The 18745-nt window shown below is 61.9% G+C and overlaps 1 protein-coding gene across 1 annotated transcript in view; it reads left to right on the plus strand.

The window, feature by feature from the left end:
- LOC119093731 (WD repeat and FYVE domain-containing protein 3) overlaps positions 1–18745 on the plus strand; it is a 44314-nt gene that overhangs the window by 15168 nt on the left and 10401 nt on the right. Inside the window, exons 23-39 of the mRNA XM_037216738.1 lie at positions 28–70; positions 473–651; positions 1283–1407; positions 2382–2513; positions 3023–3121; positions 3908–4043; positions 4429–4640; positions 5515–5647; positions 7275–7428; positions 8073–8210; positions 9262–9358; positions 9789–10051; positions 10831–10954; positions 12593–12716; positions 13452–13569; positions 14838–14947; positions 15299–15490. Coding sequence (XP_037072633.1) covers positions 28–70; positions 473–651; positions 1283–1407; positions 2382–2513; positions 3023–3121; positions 3908–4043; positions 4429–4640; positions 5515–5647; positions 7275–7428; positions 8073–8210; positions 9262–9358; positions 9789–10051; positions 10831–10954; positions 12593–12716; positions 13452–13569; positions 14838–14947; positions 15299–15490 — 2379 coding nt within the window. The remainder of the gene's footprint in view (positions 1–27; positions 71–472; positions 652–1282; positions 1408–2381; positions 2514–3022; positions 3122–3907; positions 4044–4428; positions 4641–5514; positions 5648–7274; positions 7429–8072; positions 8211–9261; positions 9359–9788; positions 10052–10830; positions 10955–12592; positions 12717–13451; positions 13570–14837; positions 14948–15298; positions 15491–18745) is intronic.

Genomic DNA, 18745 nt, shown 5'->3' on the forward strand with positions numbered 1-18745 from the left:
GACCCGCTGGCGCTGACCGATGATGAGCCGGCAGACTGCGCCGACATCGGCGAGAAACTCCGACAGGCTGGTGAGAGCGCGCCCGCACGTGGTGGTGAGAGGGCGCCCGCGCGTGGTGGTGAGAGCGCGAGCGCACGTGGCGGTGAGGGCGGACTTGGTCGCGGCTGGTGAGGAGGGGTTGGGGAGGGGGAGACCGTGGAGGCGCGATGGTTGGGCGTTAGGTGGCGCGCATGGCGGGAGGCGTGGGCCATTGTGGCGTAACGAAAGAACATGAGAAAACTGGCAGAGGAACCTTTCGCGTATGGATGTTTGTGTGTTGTACCTGGAAAGTGATTGGTGAGCGCACCACCCACGCGCGCTCAAATGAGTCTTAGTGCCGTAGTGCACCTCCATCAGCTGACCATGTGTCCGTGACGTGCTGTGACGGCTGGGAGCCGCCGGGAGTGACGGGACGTGACGTGACGGCCGCCAGGCATCCGCGGCAGCCTGCGGCGGCGGCGCATGACCTCCGACACGGACGAGGACTCGGAGTCGCTCGACCTGACGGAGGCGGCGGCCGAGGCGGCGGCCGCCGACCGGCCGGCCGCCCAGCTGGCCGACACGAGCCCCGACAACCAGACCCTGCTGAGGCTGCTCGAGAGCGGAGAGAAGGTGACGGCGCACGGACGCCGGGGAGTGCGCGACACGGGAGCTCGGCCGGTGCCGGGGCCGCCGGCCGGAGCGCAAGGGGGGAGGGTAGGATGTGAATGTGGACTTCACAAGGGTAGGATGTGAAGGCCTCGGCACGTGAGTTGGGAGCACGCGGTCTGAGCTCGGGCGGCGCGGGGAGCACAGGCCGGGACAAATGATGGGAGTGTGCGGTTTGCGCTCAGGCGGTAAAGGAAGCCGGCTTGTGTGATAGGGCAGCCCCAGGACATCGAGCACCGATGGGACGGCTTTAAGCTCAGTCGGGTCTGGGATATGTCACGCATCTAACATCTCAGGCAGTTGTCATCAGCAGACACGCAGCTGTCAGTCTGTCTGTCTGTCAGCTGTCTGTCGGCGGCCTTTGCGTGCCGCTGACATGGTTACTGTTGACGAATGTGGCGCGTGTGGCGATATAGGGAGGACTCCCTAGCCATAGAAGCATGTCTCTCTATGCCTCGTTTTGCCAAATATGGCACATGTGTCAGTGGGAATGTCTTTGTACGGGTCTGACTCATACCGTCGTGTCGCCAGATATGGCACATGTACTAGTGGGAATGTCTTTGTACGGGTCTGACTCATACCGCCGTGTTGCCAGATATCGCACATGTACCGATGCGCGCGGATCCAGGGTCTGGACACAGTGGAGGGCCTGCTGCTGTTCGGACGCGACCACGTGTACGTGGTGGACGGCTTCACCATGCTCAAGACCAGGGAGATACGGTGAGAGGCGCCGCGCGGCGCTCGCCGTCCGGCGCTGGGGCGACGGTGGTCGGGACTGCGGTCAGTCATTAGTCGTATTCTCATTAATCCTTTTCACTAGTCCTTATCTATCACCTGTCCTATCGCTAGTCACTAGTCCATCTCTCATCTAGTTCTTAGTCTGGATCAAGTATTCCTCAGTCGAGAGCTTATTTCTAGGTCCGTAGTCCCTATCGAGTGTTTCCCCCACTGCTTGTTTGTACATATTGGCAGTTGTTTCACACAGTGCATGTATGTACACGATTTACGCGATCAGACTGCGGCGCCTAGTTTGTGAGCCTGCTGTCACGTGACCCGACGGCGAGCCAGCCGCGGAGCAGCCCGGCACCCGGCTGTGGTACTCAGCACACCCCGGCAGCCGGCCTCCGGTCCCGGCGTTGACCCGAACTCTCCGCTCATCTGATTGTGTGTGGGTGTGGCCTGAGTGGGGCGAGTGTGCCATGAGCGGGTGTGACCTGACCTGAGTGGGTGTGGCCTGAGCATGTGTGACCCGAGTAGGCGTGACCTGAGTGGGAAGAGTGTGACATGAGCAGGTGTGACCTGCGTGTGTGTGACCTGAGCATATGTGACCCGAGTGGGTGTGACCTAGGCTGATGTGACCTGAACTGGGTGGGTATGACCGGAGTGGGTGTGGCCTGAGCAGGGTGGGTGTGGCCTGAGCAGATATGACCTGAGTGGGGCGGGTGTGACCTGCGTGTGTGACCTGAGCATGTGTGACCCAAGCAGGTGTGACCTGGGCAGGTGTGACCCGACCTGAGTGGGTGTGGCTTGAGCAGGGTGGGTGTGACCCGAGTGGGGCCAGTATGGCCTGAGTGGGTATGGCCTGAGCGGGGCCGGTGTGACCTGAGCGGGTGTGACCTGACCTGAGTGGATGTGACCTGGGTGGTGCCAGTGTGACCCGAGCGGGTGTGACCCGCGCCGCCGGCCTCCCGCAGTGACATCAGTAACCTGCCGGCCAACATGCACGAGCCGATCGTGCCGTGCCAGCCCACCGGCCGGCTGGTGAAGGACGTCCGCTCCGTGTCCAAGGTGGCCTACGACGACATCCGCGAGGTGCTCAAACGCAGGTCAGTGGCTCTCAAACTTCAGCAGCCACTGGTGGGCGGCCTGAAGCAGCTGTCGGTGGCTTGAAAATAAGGTGGACGCCGGCGACAGTGATGTGGACCGTGAGGCATGGCACCAATGAACGCCGTGCCTGGTAACTGCGCCGAAGCGTTGCCGCGCCCCGCCCGCGCGGGTAGCAGAGGGCGTGGCCTTGTTTGTGCGGGTGTCGTGGCTGCTGTCCCTGCAGATGCCTGAACGCGAGCTGTACCGGGCTAGTGTGAGCACCACGCGGTGGGCTGAACCTCGCACCGTATATCGTTGCCGCCCTCAGGCGAACGCGGGCTGCACCGAATACCGTTGCCGCTCTCAGGCGAACGCGAGCTATTCCCGGCTGGCCTGAGCACCACGCGGCGGGTTGTACTCCTGTACCGAGTACGGCCGCCGCTATCAGGCGAACGCGAGCTGTACCCGGCTAGCGTGAGCACCATACAGTGCGTTGTACCCCTGTACCGTGTACCACCGCCGCTCTCAGGTACCTGCTGCAGCCGATAGCCGTGGAGTTCTTCTCGGCCGATGGGCGCAACTACCTGCTGGCTTTCCCCATCAAGACCAGGAATAAGATCTACCAGAGGTGAGCGCGCGCGCCCGCGCCCCGGCCGGCTGGAGCGGTGAAGGCCGGACTCGCAGGCTGGTATTGTCGACTTGCCCGTCGAATTTTCTCTCAGCATCGGCGTCTGGGAGCCAGTTGTGCATTTGTGCAAGATTATGTTGCTTCATTGGCCCATTATGTCGTACTCGGTTCATTAACGCTTACATGTAGTTTGTGGGATGTCTGATAATCCAGCAATAGCTAACATCGCTAGCGCCATACAGCATGCTTTCGTTTAAAAGAGCATGGCTCCAGTTCAGTGATCGCGTGTAAGCGACAGCAACAGATAGGCCGCCGCTGTCCCTCTTCGGGCTGGGAGTCCTCTGCTGGGGCCTGCCTTTGCCGAATGCAATGTCGGTGGTGCCCTGCTGCGTGTAGCGTTGTTACACACGCTGCGGTCGCGTCTATCTATTCTAAACTGACCGTCTCATCTCCACAACATGGATGGTGTAACTGACCTGACCTGACCTGATCTGACCTGACACGGGTGTGTCTCTGGATGATGTCCGTGCCCTGACCTGACCTGACCTGACCTGACCCGCGTCCGCCTCAGTATGATGCCCGTGCCCTGATCTGACCCGCGTCCGCCTCAGTATGATGCCCGTGCCCTGATCTGACCCGCGTCCGCCTCAGTATGATGCCCGTGCCCTGACCTGACCTGACCCGCGTCCGTCTCAGTATGATACCCGTGCCCTGATCTGACCCGCGTCCGCCTCAGTATGATGTCCGTGACCTGACCTGACCTGACCTGACCCGCGCGCGCCGCAGGATGATGTCCGTGGCCACGTCGATGGCTGACACGCAGGAGAGCGTGGCCGGCCAAAAGACGTCGGCGAACGTCGACCAGAGCGGCAGCTTACTCAGCTCGCTGATGGGCGACACCAGCGTCACGCAGCGCTGGGTGGTGAGCACACAGTCGCGAGCACGCCGCTGGCACCCGCCGCCCTGTGTAGGCGCTGTGGTTCGTTTGCTTCGGTGAAAGGCGTCTGGCAGAGGCCGGTCCGGCGGCGTACAGCAGCAGTAATGGGTCAGGGTATGCGCTGTGTTGCGCCGCAGGCCTCGGCTCATCACAAGAGTCGGGATTGCGTTGTGCGCTGCAATGTGAGTGAGCCGGCAAACAAGGTGAGCCGTGAAAGAGCGGCATTGTGGCGTAGCGTGTGTTGGGATGCCCGCTGATCGCCCGTGTGTCCTGGCGACCCGGGCGTGACACCGGCCGGCCGCGATGTAGCTGCCCCCAGTCGAGCGCCGCCTCAGCCGACGGCTGACGGAGCGCCGGTCCGTGTCCACAGCGGGGCGAGATGTCCAACTTCCAGTACCTGATGCACCTGAACTCGCTGGCCGGCCGCTCCTACAACGACCTGATGCAGTACCCGGTGTTCCCGTGGGTCCTGGCCGACTACACGTCCGAGCGACTGGACCTGGCTGGCGCGGCCACCTTCCGCGACCTGACCCGACCCATGGGCGCGCAGACGCCCCGCCGCCAGCACCAGTTCGAGAAGAGGTGCGTGCTGAGGGGAGGGGGTGGCTCTACCAGTCCGACGAGAGGGGGGCGTCGGCTGGGTGTGCGAGCTGGTCCACCGTTGCGGGAAGAGGTGCGTGTCTGTGTGCCCCAGCCACTCCGCTCGCTCGAGAGGAGGTGCGTGTGTAGATGCCCGCCAGCTCCACCAGTCCGGGAAGAGGTGCGCGTGGCGGCGTGCGCTCAGGTTAGGGTTGCCACTGGCCAAGGCTGGTAGGCGTCTCTCTCTCGCTCTCTTTCGCTCTCTCGCTGGCTCTCGCGCTCTCTCGCTCTCTCTCGTGACCAGGTTAGCCGCCCACGTGCGCTATACAGCACACACTGAGGAGATGTGTGGGCGGTGGCGGCGCCGAAGGCGGGCGGCCCGGCCGCGCGGCTCCGGGCGAGCTGGGCTCGGTCTGACGTACCCGCACGCGCCGCCCACACCCTGTCTTGGTGCCGGCCATGTCTGTCCTGGTCACGACAGTTTGTTACAGTTCGGACTGTTGGGCCACGCCTCGTAGAAGAGGAGGTATCAGTAAAGTGTTCTCATAGGCAATAGGTGGGCTGCCTTACACGCGTGTCTTGTAGAAGCGATGATGTCAGGTGCCAATATGTGGATATTGCACAGCTGTCAGTTGTGTGCCGAGGTGGGTCACCGCGACGGACAGGGCAGCGTGGTAAAAGGCATTGACACTCAATGTCCCGAAGTGAGCTCCATAGCCGATATAAGAAAGCTAGCAAATAATGCATTACGTGTCACCAGTGACTTGTTTCTCCTCACATGTTGCTCTAGCCCGCCCGGCCATCCGATTGGTGACCTACTGACCGGCGTCGTCCCTGATTGGCCGGCGGTGTTGTGACGCGTGCGGTGATTGGCCAGGTACCGGGAGTGGGACGACCCGACGGGCGAGACGCCGCCCTACCATTACGGCACCCACTACTCGTCAGCCATGATCGTCTGCAGCTACCTGGTGCGGCTGGAGCCGTTCAGTACCCACTTCCTCCGACTGCAGGTGAGACGGGGCTGTCGACCGGTGTTCCGGTGTTCCGTCGAGCTGTCGGGCGGTGTTCCGCCGAGCTGTCGGCTGGTGTTCTGCCGAGCTGTCGGCCGGTCCCCCGCCGAGCTGTCAGGCGGTCCCCCGCCGAGCTGTCGGCCGGTCCCCCGCCGAGCTGTCGGCCGGTCCCCCGCCGAGCTGTCGGCTGGTCCTCCGCTGAGCTGTCGGCTGGTCCCCCGCTGAGCTGTCGGCCGGCGCCGTGCCGACAGTTCGGCTGGTGCGGCCCCGAGGACGAAAGGTCGCGTGACCTTGGCCATAACCCATCAGTAAGCGTCCACGAAGGCATCGTGTGAGGCTGGCTAGCAGCATATGAGCTGAACTGTTTGTAAAAAGCTCAAGCGTGCCGGCTTAAGGCGAAGCACCTTTACAAGATGCCATACCACGGCGCACTTAAAAGGGGTGTTCCACGTATATGTGGGGTCTTTAAGTGAAATAGCCATTTTGAAGACTTTTCGGTGCTGTTTACAATTCTGCTCTTCTTAAGACCTAAGCCCCGCTAGTTTGTGACCTGCACGCCCGTGGAAATGGAGTTTTATTTGGGGGGGGGGGGGGGGTAATTTTAAGCCACCTCGGCATTCATGACGTCCTTATAACGTCATTCAAATTCTTTAATTCCATAAGCCATGCGGCAATCAGGGCCAAGAAAAATATTACTGTTTAGGCGTTCTTATCTGGCGTTCGTGAGCACAATTTACAGATATGACGGTTATTAATTGGCTCTCAATCAATCCTGTGCAAGACACGATGACATTTAGGAGCATATTTGCTCAACAGAACTGTGCTGTCTGGAGCACTCTTTTCCACTTAAAAGCATACTAATTATAATAAGGGAGCTTGCTTCATCACATCTGATGCTTGCTTCAGTATCTCCAAATGTGAAACCTTTCATTTAACGTGCGTAATAGGCAGCTGTCCGCGGCTGTTCGGGACGTTGCGTGTACGTCCTGCGCACGTACGTGTGTGTACCTGGTTGTCCGCTGTTCAACGTACGGCGTCCACGGGCGAACACGGCCTCACTGCCAGGCTGTACGCAGTGAGGCCGTGTTCGCCAGTGCGCCGGTGATCTCTAAGTGACCTTGTGTGTGAACTCCCAGATGGTGATTGGGCCGGAGCGTCCGTGCCGGGCAGGCGGGCGCGCCGCCGGTGGTGTCCGGCAGCCTGGCCACGCCTGACCCGGCCGAGCCCTGCGTCTCTGCACAGCGCGGTCACGTGGCCACACTCTGAGCTTGCTGGGTCATGAACCCAGCGAGCTCCCTAGGGCGGGAGCTCGCTGAGCCACAAACCTCGTCACGCTCCCTGGGCGGCGGCTCGCTGACCCGCAAACCCCGCCACGCTCCCAGGGTGGGAGCTCGCTTAGCCACAAACCCCGCCTTGCCCCCAGAGCGGGACCTCGCTGAGTTACAAACCCCGTTCCTCCCCAAGGCGGGAGCTCGCTGAGCCGCAAACCCCGTCACGCCCCCAGGGCGGGAGCTCGCTGACCCGCAAACCCCGTCACGCCCCCAGGGCGGGAGCTCGCTGACCCGCAAACCCCGTCACGCCCCCAGGGCGGGAGCTCGCTGAGTTACAAACCCCGCCCTGCCCCCAGGGCGGCCACTTCGACCTGGCGGACCGGATGTTCCACAGCGTGGAGGACGCCTGGCTCTCTGCCTCCAAGCACAACATGGCCGACGTGCGGGAGCTCATACCGGAGTTCTTCTACCTGCCGGAGTTCGTCGGCAACGCCAACGGCTTCGACTTGGGTAGGGGCTGCCGGCGGGCCGCCCTGCGGTGGGCGGAGTCTGAAGGGAGACGCTCCGCGTGTGTGTGTGTGTGGACGGGGGGGGGGGGGGGGGGCGGCGGTGGTGTGCCAGTTTGATGGTGTGTTTGTGCGCTCGATACTTCTACTGGAGTTATTCATTTTTCTGCTATGCCGGCGTTTGGCAGGGCTATGCTGGTGCACGCTGTTTCAGTCGTATTGGGTCCCAGGGAATAGCTCTGCAACAGCTGTGTTATATTTGAAATCAAGGGTTAGTTGTGACACCATAAAGACGAGTTGGCTGGCCCTCAGTCCCCAATGCACAATTTCCTCTCCATTGGGAACTTTCTTAATTCGAAAATGGGTGGATAATATCGCCGTCATGCCCCAACCAGATCTCATTATCTTCTGTTCGGTTCTTTCGGTACTCTGTGTGCTGTATGCACAAGTCCCCTGGTGGGGCGCAAAATCATCCCCCTCGTTTTCAGCGCTTTAACACCTGCTCTCGTAGTCTCTGTAGCCGCTGGCCGGCTGACTCGATGTTGCCTGTTGATGGCCGAGAACGCACCGCTCGGTGCCCGCCGGTCCGCCCTGGCTCGTCAGCCGGACGAGGCCGTGTCACAGAGCCGGCGCCGTCCTGGTCCCCAGGTCACAAGCAGAACGGCACCGCCCTGGACGACGTGGTGCTGCCGCCCTGGGCCAAGGGCGACCCGCGCGAGTTCATCCGCGTGCACCGCGAGGCGCTGGAGTGTCCGTACGTCTCGTCCCACTTGCACCACTGGATCGGTACGTCACGTGTGGTCCCATCTGCACCACTGAATCGGTACGTCACGTGTTGTTTATTGGAGTTTAGGGGCGCGCCGACTGCGGTTCCATCTGCACCACTGGATCTGGATCGGTACGTCGCGACGCGGCCACCAGCTCATCGCGGCACGTGGGGAGGGAACGGCCGGAGGACAAGTCCGCTCTGATCCCTGCTTGGACAACACGTCAGGGGTGGTGGGTGTGAGGTCGGAAAGGAGGCGGACTTCTGGATGATGACAGCATTCTGGCGCCAGTGTAACGCTGTGCGGCACATTGGTAGGTGAAGGGCTTTTGGTCCAGCCATTATTCCAGCTTAAGCTGGATAGTGTAAGTTGTTAGCATCGACCGACACCGAGCTGACGATGATCACAACACCGAGCTGACGATGGTCACAACACCGAGCTGACGATGATCACAACACCCAGCTGACGATGATCACAACACCCAGCTGACGATGATCACAACACCGAGCTGACGATGATCACAACATCCAGCTGACGATGATCACAACACCGAGCTGACGATGATTACAACACCGAGCTGACGATGATCACAACACCTAGCTGACGATGATCACAACACCGAGCTGACGATGATCACAACACCGAGCTGACGATGGTCACAACACCGAGCTGACGATGATCACAACACCGAGCTGACGATGATCACAACACCGGGCTGACGATGATCACAACACCGAGCTGACGATGACCACAACACCGAGCTGACGATGATCACAACACCGAGCTGACGATGATCACGAAGAGATCACGGCATCGTGACCAACACTGTTAACTTGACCCCGCTTAATTAATTTGCTTTTACCGGCCTGCAAAGTGCGTACCTGCAGTTTTCCGGGTGTATTCCACCGGAGAATTCTTGTCATTCTTGTCCGTGTCTTGAATCGGGACCCCGTGTGCGGAGTCCCGATTCTCGGTGAGTCCTGTGCAGCCGTGGCCTGTTCGGCGCGGTTGAGACACGCCCTCCGTCCTCGGTCACCATCATCGGGACGTCGGGTCTGGGCGTGTTGCAGACCTGATCTTTGGCTACAAGCAGCAGGGTCCGGGGGCCGTGGAGGCCTGCAACGTCTTCCACTACCTCTTCTACGAGGGCAACGTCGACATCTTCAGGTGCGACTCACTGTTACCCCGCCATCGGCCAGCTAGTGGTTTTTGACGCATGGCTGTAGCTGCTGCTTAGGTGGTGAGCGGGCATGGATGGTTCGTGAGGTTTGTTGACTGGGTAAAGTTCGCTTTTATCGGTGAAATGGCTGTGATGTGTTCGTGAAAGGCTCATGTTCACTGTGACCGCGGGTAAGGAACGAGTGGTGCGAAACAACCAGTTGTGTGTCTCCCCGATTATCATCGGATATATTGTGTTGGTTTTCGCAATGGTTTTCTTCCGCCTGGAACAGACCGTCTCTGCTGCCGGACTTCCCACTCCGAGCTGGCCTCCTCTGTGTACGTGGGGGCCGGCTGCCGCCGCCGGCGCCTCCGAAACACGGTCCGGCCCCGCCTGGCAGCTTGACCTGACTCGTGCGCGCCCGCCCCTCGCCAACAGCATCGAGGACCCGCTCAAGAAGAACGCAACGGTGGGCTTCATCAACAACTTCGGCCAGATCCCGAAGCAGCTGTTCCGGAAGCCGCACCCGCAGCGGCGGCTGGCCGGCGGCGGCGGCGCCGTGCTGCACCCGGCGCGGCTCACCAGCCGCCTGCTGGAGGGCGCCTGGCAGCAGGGCCTGGGCGGCGGCGGCGCCGGCGCCGGCGAGCGCCTCTTCTTCCACGGCCTGGACAGTCTGCGGCCCAGCATGCAGCCCGTCAAAGGTGGGCCCGCGCGCGCGCTGGGGCAGGTGGTGTGGGGGGGGGGGGGGGGGCAGGGTACGGCTTGGAATGGTGAAGTGAGATGAGATGAGATGAGACAACATAAGATGCGGTGAGATGGGCTGCGGTGAGACAAGGTGAAGTGGTGTGGGGTGAGATGAGATGAAACGAGGTGTGAATAGGTGAGGTGAGCTGGTATGAGAAGCGGCGAGGTGAGATGGGGCGAGTTAAGATTAGATGATCTGATGGGATGAGGCGTGGGGAGAGGGGCATGGGCGGCGGAGCGCTCGGTGCAGCTGTACCCAGCCTGGATTGTGCGTAGCCTGAATACGGTCAGCCGAAGCTGGGGGCGCTTCAATCTGTGTGATGATGAGAAACACAGATATTGGGGCAATGGGTTTAGCTGTTTGTTCACCAAATCCGTTACCCATGCGATATTTGAACCCATATGGTCCGTGGGACCCACACGGTCGGAGACACCCATGTGGTTAGTGGCATTACTCTTAAATTTCATGTGACCCTGGGCATCCATGACACGCCTGTAGCCGTGACACCCGTGTGACCGATGACATGTGTGACACGTGTGTACCACCGGCCGCTCAGGCCGTGACACCGCCCGTGACACTCTTGTGGCCGATGACACGTGTGCACGACCGGCCACTCAGGCCGTGACACCGCCTGTGACACCCCCGTGAACCGGTGTCACGTGTGCACCATCGGCCGCTCAGGCCGTGTCACCTCTCGTGACCGGTGTACCTACACGCGCGCCTCTCCGCCGCCAGAGCTGAAGGGCCCGATCGGCCACATCGTGGCCACCGACCGCTCGGTGCTGGCCGTCGAGCAGAACAAGTACATCGTGCCCGGCGCCAGCTCGCGCTACGTGGCCTGGGGCTTCGCCGACCACAGGTCAGACTGGGCAGGGTCAGACTGCGGACCGCCGGCCGCCGCCGGCCACGGCCCGTCGTCACTGACGAGAGGCGGCTGGGGTTCAGGCGCGGCGGCTGGGCGGCACGGTTTTGCTGGCGCCGCTTGTGTTTGGTCCGTGCTTGTTGTTCAGCATCGAGTTATATATATATATATATATATATATATATATATATATATATATATATATATATGGGTGTGGGTGTGCGTGCGTGTGTGCGTTGATTCCCCCATCGCTGCTGGCTGACGACGTTGCTGAGGGCAGCGGCTGCCGGTGTTAAATGCGCAATCCCCTCGTATCATGACATGGGCGGCCAGCGGTGGGGTGGCCTGTTAGCGCCAGCGGTGAGGTGCCCTGTTAGCACCAGCGGAGAGGTGTCCTGTTATCGCCAGCGGTGAGGTGTCCTGTTAGCGCCAGCGGTGAGGTGTCCTGTTAGCGGCCAGCGGTGAGGTGTCCTGTTAGCGGCCAGCGGTGGGGTGTCCTGTTAGCGCCAGCGGTGAGGTGTCCTGTTAGCGGCCAGCGGTGAGGTGTCCTGTTAGCGGCCAGCGGTGGGGTGTCCTGTTAGCGCCAGCGGTGAGGTGTCCTGTAAGCGGCCAGCGGGGAGGTGTCCTGTTAGCGGCCAGCGGTGAGGTGTCCTGTTAGCGCCAGCGGTGAGGTGTCCTGTTAGCGGCCAGCGGTGGGGTGTCCTGTTGGCGCCGGTCGTGGAGTGTCCTGTTGGCGGGCGACGGTGGGGTACCGGAGCCAGCAGTCCGGTCGGGCGCCGCCGCAGCTCGGCTGGCGGCACCGCCGCGGCTCGGCTGGCGGGCATCGCCGCGGCTCGGCTGGCGGCATCGCCGCGGCTCGGCTGGCGGGCATCGCCGCGGCTCGGCTGGCGGCATCGCCGCGGCTCGGCTGGCGGCATCGCCGCGGCTCGGCTGGCGGGCATCGCCGCGGCTCGGCTGGCGGCATCGCCGTGGCTCGGCTGGCGGGCATCGCCGGCTCGGCTGGCGGCATCGCCGCGGCTCGGCTGGCGGCATCGCCGCGGCTCGGCTGGCGGGCATCGCCGCGGCTCGGCTGGCGGGCATCGCGCGGCTCGGCTGGCGGGCATCGCCGCGGCTCGGCTGGCGGCACCGCCGTGGCTCGGCTGGCGGGCGCCGCCGCGAGACCGGCGGCTGCAGCCAGCGTCGTCGCCCGACAGCCTGTTCGCCATGCGATGTCGTTCCCCGCCCTGCTTTGAGACTGAGCGGCGGCGGTTTTAACACATCGCACAGCAGCCGGCGGGATGTCTTCACCCAGCTCTGGTGCCCAGCCACCGCTGGTTCTGCACATCCCGATAACGCTTCGTCGTGCCTTCGGAGGAGGCCAGAATGTGCGGTGAAGACTTGCGGAAGCGAAACTGGCTACCGAACCGAGCTGTGTCTTCACAGTGCCAGGCAATCGGTTCCGCTCAAGCGGAACTGTCCTGGCCTGTCAAGATCTCTCACGTGTCCGGCCTCGCCGCTTGCCGGGAGCCTGATCGCGTCATGCTTGTCATCGTCTGCCGGCTGCCCGCCTCTGTCGCGGCCATGTCCCGCCGTCGCTCGTCTGGCGGCTCTGTGCCGGCCGCTGACGGTCGGTCTCCGTGTGTGTGTGTGTGGCAGTGTGCGGGTGGGCAGCTACGAGACGGACCGGGCGTCGCTGGTGGCCGAGCTGGTATACAGCGGCGAGGTGCTCTGCTGCCTGGCGCCGCGTCACAAGCTGATCGTCACCGGCGGCACCAGCACGGTACGGGCCCCGCCCCGGCCCCGGCCCCGGCCCCGGCCCCGGCCCCGGCCCCGGCCCCGGCCCCGGCCCCGGCCCAGGCCCAGGCATGGCCGGTACACAGCGGTCACACTCACAGAGGCATCAGGGTCCACACAGGGGTCACATCCACACAGACGTCAGGGTCCGCACAGGGGTCACATCCACACAGACGTCAGGGTCCACACAGGGGTCACATCCACATAGACGTCAGGGTCCACACAGGGGTCACATCCACACAGACGTCAGGGTCCACACAGGGGTCACATCCACACAGGGGTCTCATCCACACAGGGGTCTCATCCACACACACGTTAGCGCTCGCACGGGCACATCGAGAGCTACACAAACGCACGGCTGCACAGCCTGTGACTGGGACGTTTGCACGCCATCTCTGATAGCATGCTCGCTCGCCTTTGCAGCGGGGCACGATCATGCCTCTGTGTGGTTGCTGAGCCCGTCTCTCGATCAGATTTTGTGATGCTTGTAGGTACTTTTGAGTCATAGTGGATTATTTTGTAATGGTCGACCAGTGCACAGATCCCTTTCTCGGCTCGAAGATGAACTTCGTGTTACAGTTGTTTCGTATTTCAGTTAATTTCGTGTCCGTGAAGGTAAATTTCGTGTTTTGTGTTACCCGGATACGGCTTCGGAGCACATGTCAAGTCTGGCCGCCCACCGGCCGCTGCCACAACCTCAAGCTGCGTCCTCGTCCGCCAGGTGGTGGTGGTGTACGAGTACGGCAAGCGGCGGCTGCGCGTAAAGGCGCGCCTCTGTGGCCACACAGAGGCGGTGCTCTCGCTGGCGGCCAGCACCGCCTACTCGCTCATAGTGTCCGGTGAGTGTGGTGCCACAGAGCGACAACAGCACAGCAGCCGGGGGGGGGGGGGGGGGCGTCCTGGCCGTCGGCCTGCTGGAAGTCGTGTGCAGCGCTGTCACGTACAGATGTGGCTCCCAGTCTTCGCTGATTGGATACTGTGCGTATGGATGGGTCGTCTGAAACCTGACTGGCAGCTCCTGTATTCTCTGGTGCTTGTTGAATTTGTCAGGTTGTATTCACTGGCGACGGCTCCGTACCTCTCTGACGTACCCATGTCAGTGGTGACGGCTCTGTACCCCTCTGACGTACCCATGTCAGTAGTGACGGCTCTGTACCCCTCTGACGTACCCATGTCAGTGGTGACGGCTCTGTACCCCTCTGACGTACCCATGTCAGTGGTGACGGCTCCGCACCCCTGTGAGGGACCCATGTCAGTGGTGACGGCTCTGTACCCCTCTGACGTACCCATGTCAGTGGTGACGGCTCTGTACCCCTCTGACGTACCCATGTCAGTGGTGACGGCTCCGCACCCCTGTGAGGGACCCATGTCAGTGGTGACGGCTCCGTACCCCTCTGGCGTACCCATGTCAGTGGTGACGGCTCTGTACCTCTGACGGACCCATGTCAGTAGTGACGGCTCTGTACCCCTCTGGCGGACCCATGTCAGTGGTGACGGCTCCGTACCCATCTGACGGACCCATGTCAGTGGTGACGGCTCCGTACCCCTCTGACGTACCCATGTCAGTGGTGACGGCTCCATACCCCTCTGACGGACCCATGTCAGTGGTGACGGCTCCGTACCCCTCTGACGGACCCATGTCAGCGGTGACGGCTCCGTACCCCTCTGACGGACCCATGTCAGTGGTGACGGCTCCGTACCCCTCTGACGGACCCATGTCAGTGGTGACGGCTCCGTACCCCTCTGACGTACCCATGTCAGCGGTGACGGCTCCGCACCCCTCTGAGGGACCCATGTCAGTGGTGACGGCTCCGTACCCCTCTGACGTACCCATGTCAGCGGTGACGGCTCCGCACCCCTCTGAGGGACCCATGTCAGTGGTGACGGCTCCGCACCCCTCTGACGGACCCATGTCAGTGGTGACGGCTCCGTACCCCTCTGACGTACCCATGTCAGCGGTGACGGCTCCGTACCCCTCTGACGGACACATGTCAGTGGTGACGGCTCCGTACCCCTCTGACGGACCCATGTCAGTGGTGACGGCTCCGTACCCCTCTGACGGACCCATGTCAGTGGTGACGGCTCCGTACCCCGGTGTGCCCGCCAGGCTCTCGGGACGGCACCTGTATCGTCTGGGACCTGTTCCGCCTCACCTACGTCCGCCAGCTGCGCGGACACGCCGCCCCAGTGGCCGCCGTCGCTATCAATGACGTGACGGTGAGGAGGCGCCGCCGGCGGCGCGCACGGGCCGGCCGTGCCGCGGAGTCGCGTGATTGCCCCCGTTCGTTCTGATCACTGCGCTGATCTGGCACGCCTCCACTCTCTTGCGTCAGAAGTGTCCGTTGAGATGGCCGCACGCTGTCCGTAGGCTGGCGTACTGGAAAAGCTGCGTCTCTGGCACCCGAGCGGTGACATTGGTGGCCGTGAGGTGCATTGACGACCTCTGTTCACAACCCTCGGCTGTCGCTGCGGAGTTGCCGTGCACCCCCTGCAGCCGCTCCCTGTGTCCGCGTCACGGAGACGCGGGCGCCTCGGCCGCGCTCACCGCGGCGCGCCTCCGTGCGGCAGGGCGACATCGCCACCTCGTCAGGCACGTGGCTGCACGTGTGGACGGTGAACGGGGCCGAGGTGGCCCGCGTGAACACGGCCGTCGGCGCGTCCGACCGCATGCAGCAGATCCTCTGTCTGGGCTTCAGCCAGATTAACGAGTGGGACGCCGACAACGTCATCATGACCGGCAGCACCGACGGCGTCGTCCGGGTGCGTGACGTCATCGCGACGGGTCGGGGTATTGTGACGTCATCTTGACCTGTGAACGCCGACGGTGTTGTCTAGAATGTGACATCTTCAAGGCAGGCGAGGTGGAAGTGTGGCAGTATTGTAACCGGCAGATGGCGGCGGGGTTCGGGAGCGTGGCGCCATCGCAGGGCTGAGGGTGTTGGGTAGAGTGACGTCATTATGCCCGGCGGTCGGTGCCTATATACGCATTTGTGACGTCATTTTGAGAAGGCGTGGAGAGGGATGACGTCACTCGATGGACATGTCCGAGGGTACGTGATGACTGTGTGATTTCCCGTGTCGGTTCAGGTGAGAGTCGGGGCAGTGACGTCACGTCTAGAGTGCGTGGTGTGGTGTTGTGACGTCACCAGGCGTTAATAGTCTGCGTGAGACCGTGCTTGGTCAGCATTGCTGTGGCGTATGTGGCGTGCTGGTCGTCCCTTGCTGTGTGCGTCACCTCATGTGGCGTGCTGTTCGTCCCTTGCTGTGTGCGTCACCTCATGTGGCGTGCTGTTCGTCCCTTGCTGTGTGCGTCACCTCATGCGGCGTGCTGTTCGTCCCTTGCTGTGTGCGTCACCTCATGTGGCGTGCTGTTCGTCCCTTGCTGTGTGCGTCACCTCATGTGGCGTGCTGTTCGTCCCTTGCTGTGTGCGTCACCTCATGTGGCGTGTTGTTCATCCATCGCTGCGCGCGTCACCTCATGTGCCGTGTTGTTCATCCCTCGCTGTGTGCGTCACCTCATGTGGCGTGTTGTTCATCCCTCGCTGTGCGCGTCACCTCATGTGGCGTGCTGTTCGTCCCTCGCTGTGTGCGTCACCTCATGTGGCGTGCTGTTTGTCCGTCACTGTGTGCGTCACCTCATGCGGCGTGCTGTTCGTCCCTCGCTGTATACGTCATCTCATGTGGCGTGCTGTTCATCCCTCGCTGTGTGCGTCACCTCATGTGGCGTGCTGTTCGTCCCTCGCTGTTCGCGTCACCTCCGTGGCGTGTTGTTCATCCCTCGCTGTGTGCGTCACCTCATGTGGCGTGCTGTTCGTCCCTCGCTGTTCGCGTCACCTCCGTGGCGTGTTGTTCATCCCTCGCTGTGTGCGTCACCTCATGTGGCGTGCTGTTCGTCCCTCGCTGTTCGCGTCACCTCATGTGGCGTGCTGTTCGTCCCTCGCTGTTCGCGTCACCTCCGTGGCGTGTTGTTCATCCCTCGCTGTGTGCGTCACCTCATGTGGCGTGCTGTTCGTCCCTCGCTGTTCGCGTCACCTCATGTGGCGTGTTGTTCATCCCTCGCTGTGTGCGTCACCTCATGTGGCGTGCTGTTCGTCCCTCGCTGTTCGCGTCAACCTCCGTGGCGTGTTGTTCATCCCTCGCTGTGTGCGTCACCTCATGTGGCGTGCTGTTCGTCCCTCGCTGTTCGCGTCACCTCATGTGGCGTGTTGTTCATCCCTCGCTGTGTGCGTCACCTCATGTGGCGTGCTGTTCGTCCCTCGCTGTTCGCGTCACCTCATGTGGCGTGTTGTTCATCCCTCGCTGTGTGCGTCACCTCATGTGGCGTGCTGTTCGTCCCTCGCTGTTCGCGTCACCTCCGTGGCGTGTTGTTCATCCCTCGCTGTGTGCGTCACCTCATGTGGCGTGCTGTTCGTCCCTCGCTGTTCGCGTCACCTCATGTGGCGTGTTGTTCATCCCTCGCTGTGTGCGTCACCTCATGTGGCGTGCTGCTGTTCGTCCCTCGCTGTTCGCGTCACCTCATGTGGCGTGTTGTTCATCCCTCGCTGTGTGCGTCACCTCATGTGGCGTGCTGTTCGTCCCTCGCTGTTCGCGTCACCTCATGTGGCGTGTTGTTCATCCCTCGCTGTGTGCGTCACCTCATGTGGCGTGCTGTTCGTCCCTCGCTGTTCGCGTCACCTCATGTGGCGTGTTGTTCATCCCTCGCTGTGTGCGTCACCTCATGTGGCGTGCTGGTCGTCCCTTGCTGTGTACGTCACCTCATGTGCCGTGTTGTTCATCCCTCGCTGTGTGCGTCACCTCATGTGGCGTGTTGTTCATCATCGCTGCGCGCGTCACCTCATGTGGCGTGCTGTTCGTCCCTCGCTGTGTGCGTCACCTCATGTGGCGTGTTGTTCATCCCTCGCTGTTCGCGTCACCTCATGTGGCGTGCTGTTCATCCCTCGCTGTTCGCGTCACCTCATGTGGCGTGTTGTTCATCCCTCGCTGTTTGCGTCACCTCATGTGGCGTGCTGTTCGTCCCTCGCTGTTCGCGTCACCTCATGTGGCGTGTTGTTCATCCCTCGCTGTTCGCGTCACCTCATGTGGCGTGTTGTTCATCCCTCGCTGTGTGCGTCACCTCATGTGGCGTGCTGTTCGTCCCTCGCTGTTCGCGTCACCTCATGTGGCGTGTTGTTCATCCCTCGCTGTGTGCGTCACCTCATGTGGCGTGTTGTTCATCCCTCGCTGTTCGCGTCACCTCATGTGGCGTGTTGTTCATCCCTCGCTGTGTGCGTCACCTCATGTGAAGTGCTGTTCGTCCCTCGCTGTTTCGCGTCACCTCATGTGGCGTGTTGTTCATCCTCGCTGTTCGCGTCACCTCATGTGGCGTGTTGTTCATCCCTCGCTGTTGGCGTCACCTCATGTGGCGTGCTGTTCGTCCCTCGCTGTTCGCGTCACCTCATGTGGCGTGTTGTTCATCCCTCGCTGTGCGCGTCACCTCATGTGGCGTGTTGTTCATCCCTCGCTGTGTGCGTCAACCTCATGTGGCGTGCTGCTCGTCCCTCGCTGTGTGCGTCACCTCATGTGGCGTGTTGTTCATCCCTCGCTGTGTGCGTCACCTCATGTGGCGTGCTGCTCGTCCCTCGCTGTGTGCGTCACCTCATGTGGCGTGTTGTTCATCCCTTGCTGTTCGCGTCACCTCATGTGGCGTGCTGTTCGTCCCTCGCTGTTCGCGTCACCTCATGTGGCGTGTTGTTCATCCCTCGCTGTTCGCGTCACCTCATGTGGCGTGTTGTTCATCCCTCGCTGTTCGCGTCACCTCATGTGGCGTGCTGTTCGTCCCTCGCTGTTCGCGTCACCTCATGTGGCGTGCTGCTCGTCCCTCGCTGTGTGCGTCACCTCATGTGGCGTGTTGTTCATCCCTCGCTGTGTGCGTCACCTCATGTGGCGTGTTGTTCATCCCTCGCTGTGCGCGTCACCTCATGTGGCGTGCTGTTCGTCCCTCGCTGTGTGCGTCACCTCATGTGGCGTGCTGTTTGT

The sequence above is a fragment of the Pollicipes pollicipes genome, unplaced genomic scaffold (genome assembly GCF_011947565.3).
Source record: "Pollicipes pollicipes isolate AB1234 unplaced genomic scaffold, Ppol_2.1 Scaffold_1600;HRSCAF=1878_pilon_pilon_pilon, whole genome shotgun sequence".
NCBI classification, from domain to species: Eukaryota; Metazoa; Arthropoda; class Thecostraca; order Pollicipedomorpha; family Pollicipedidae; genus Pollicipes; species Pollicipes pollicipes.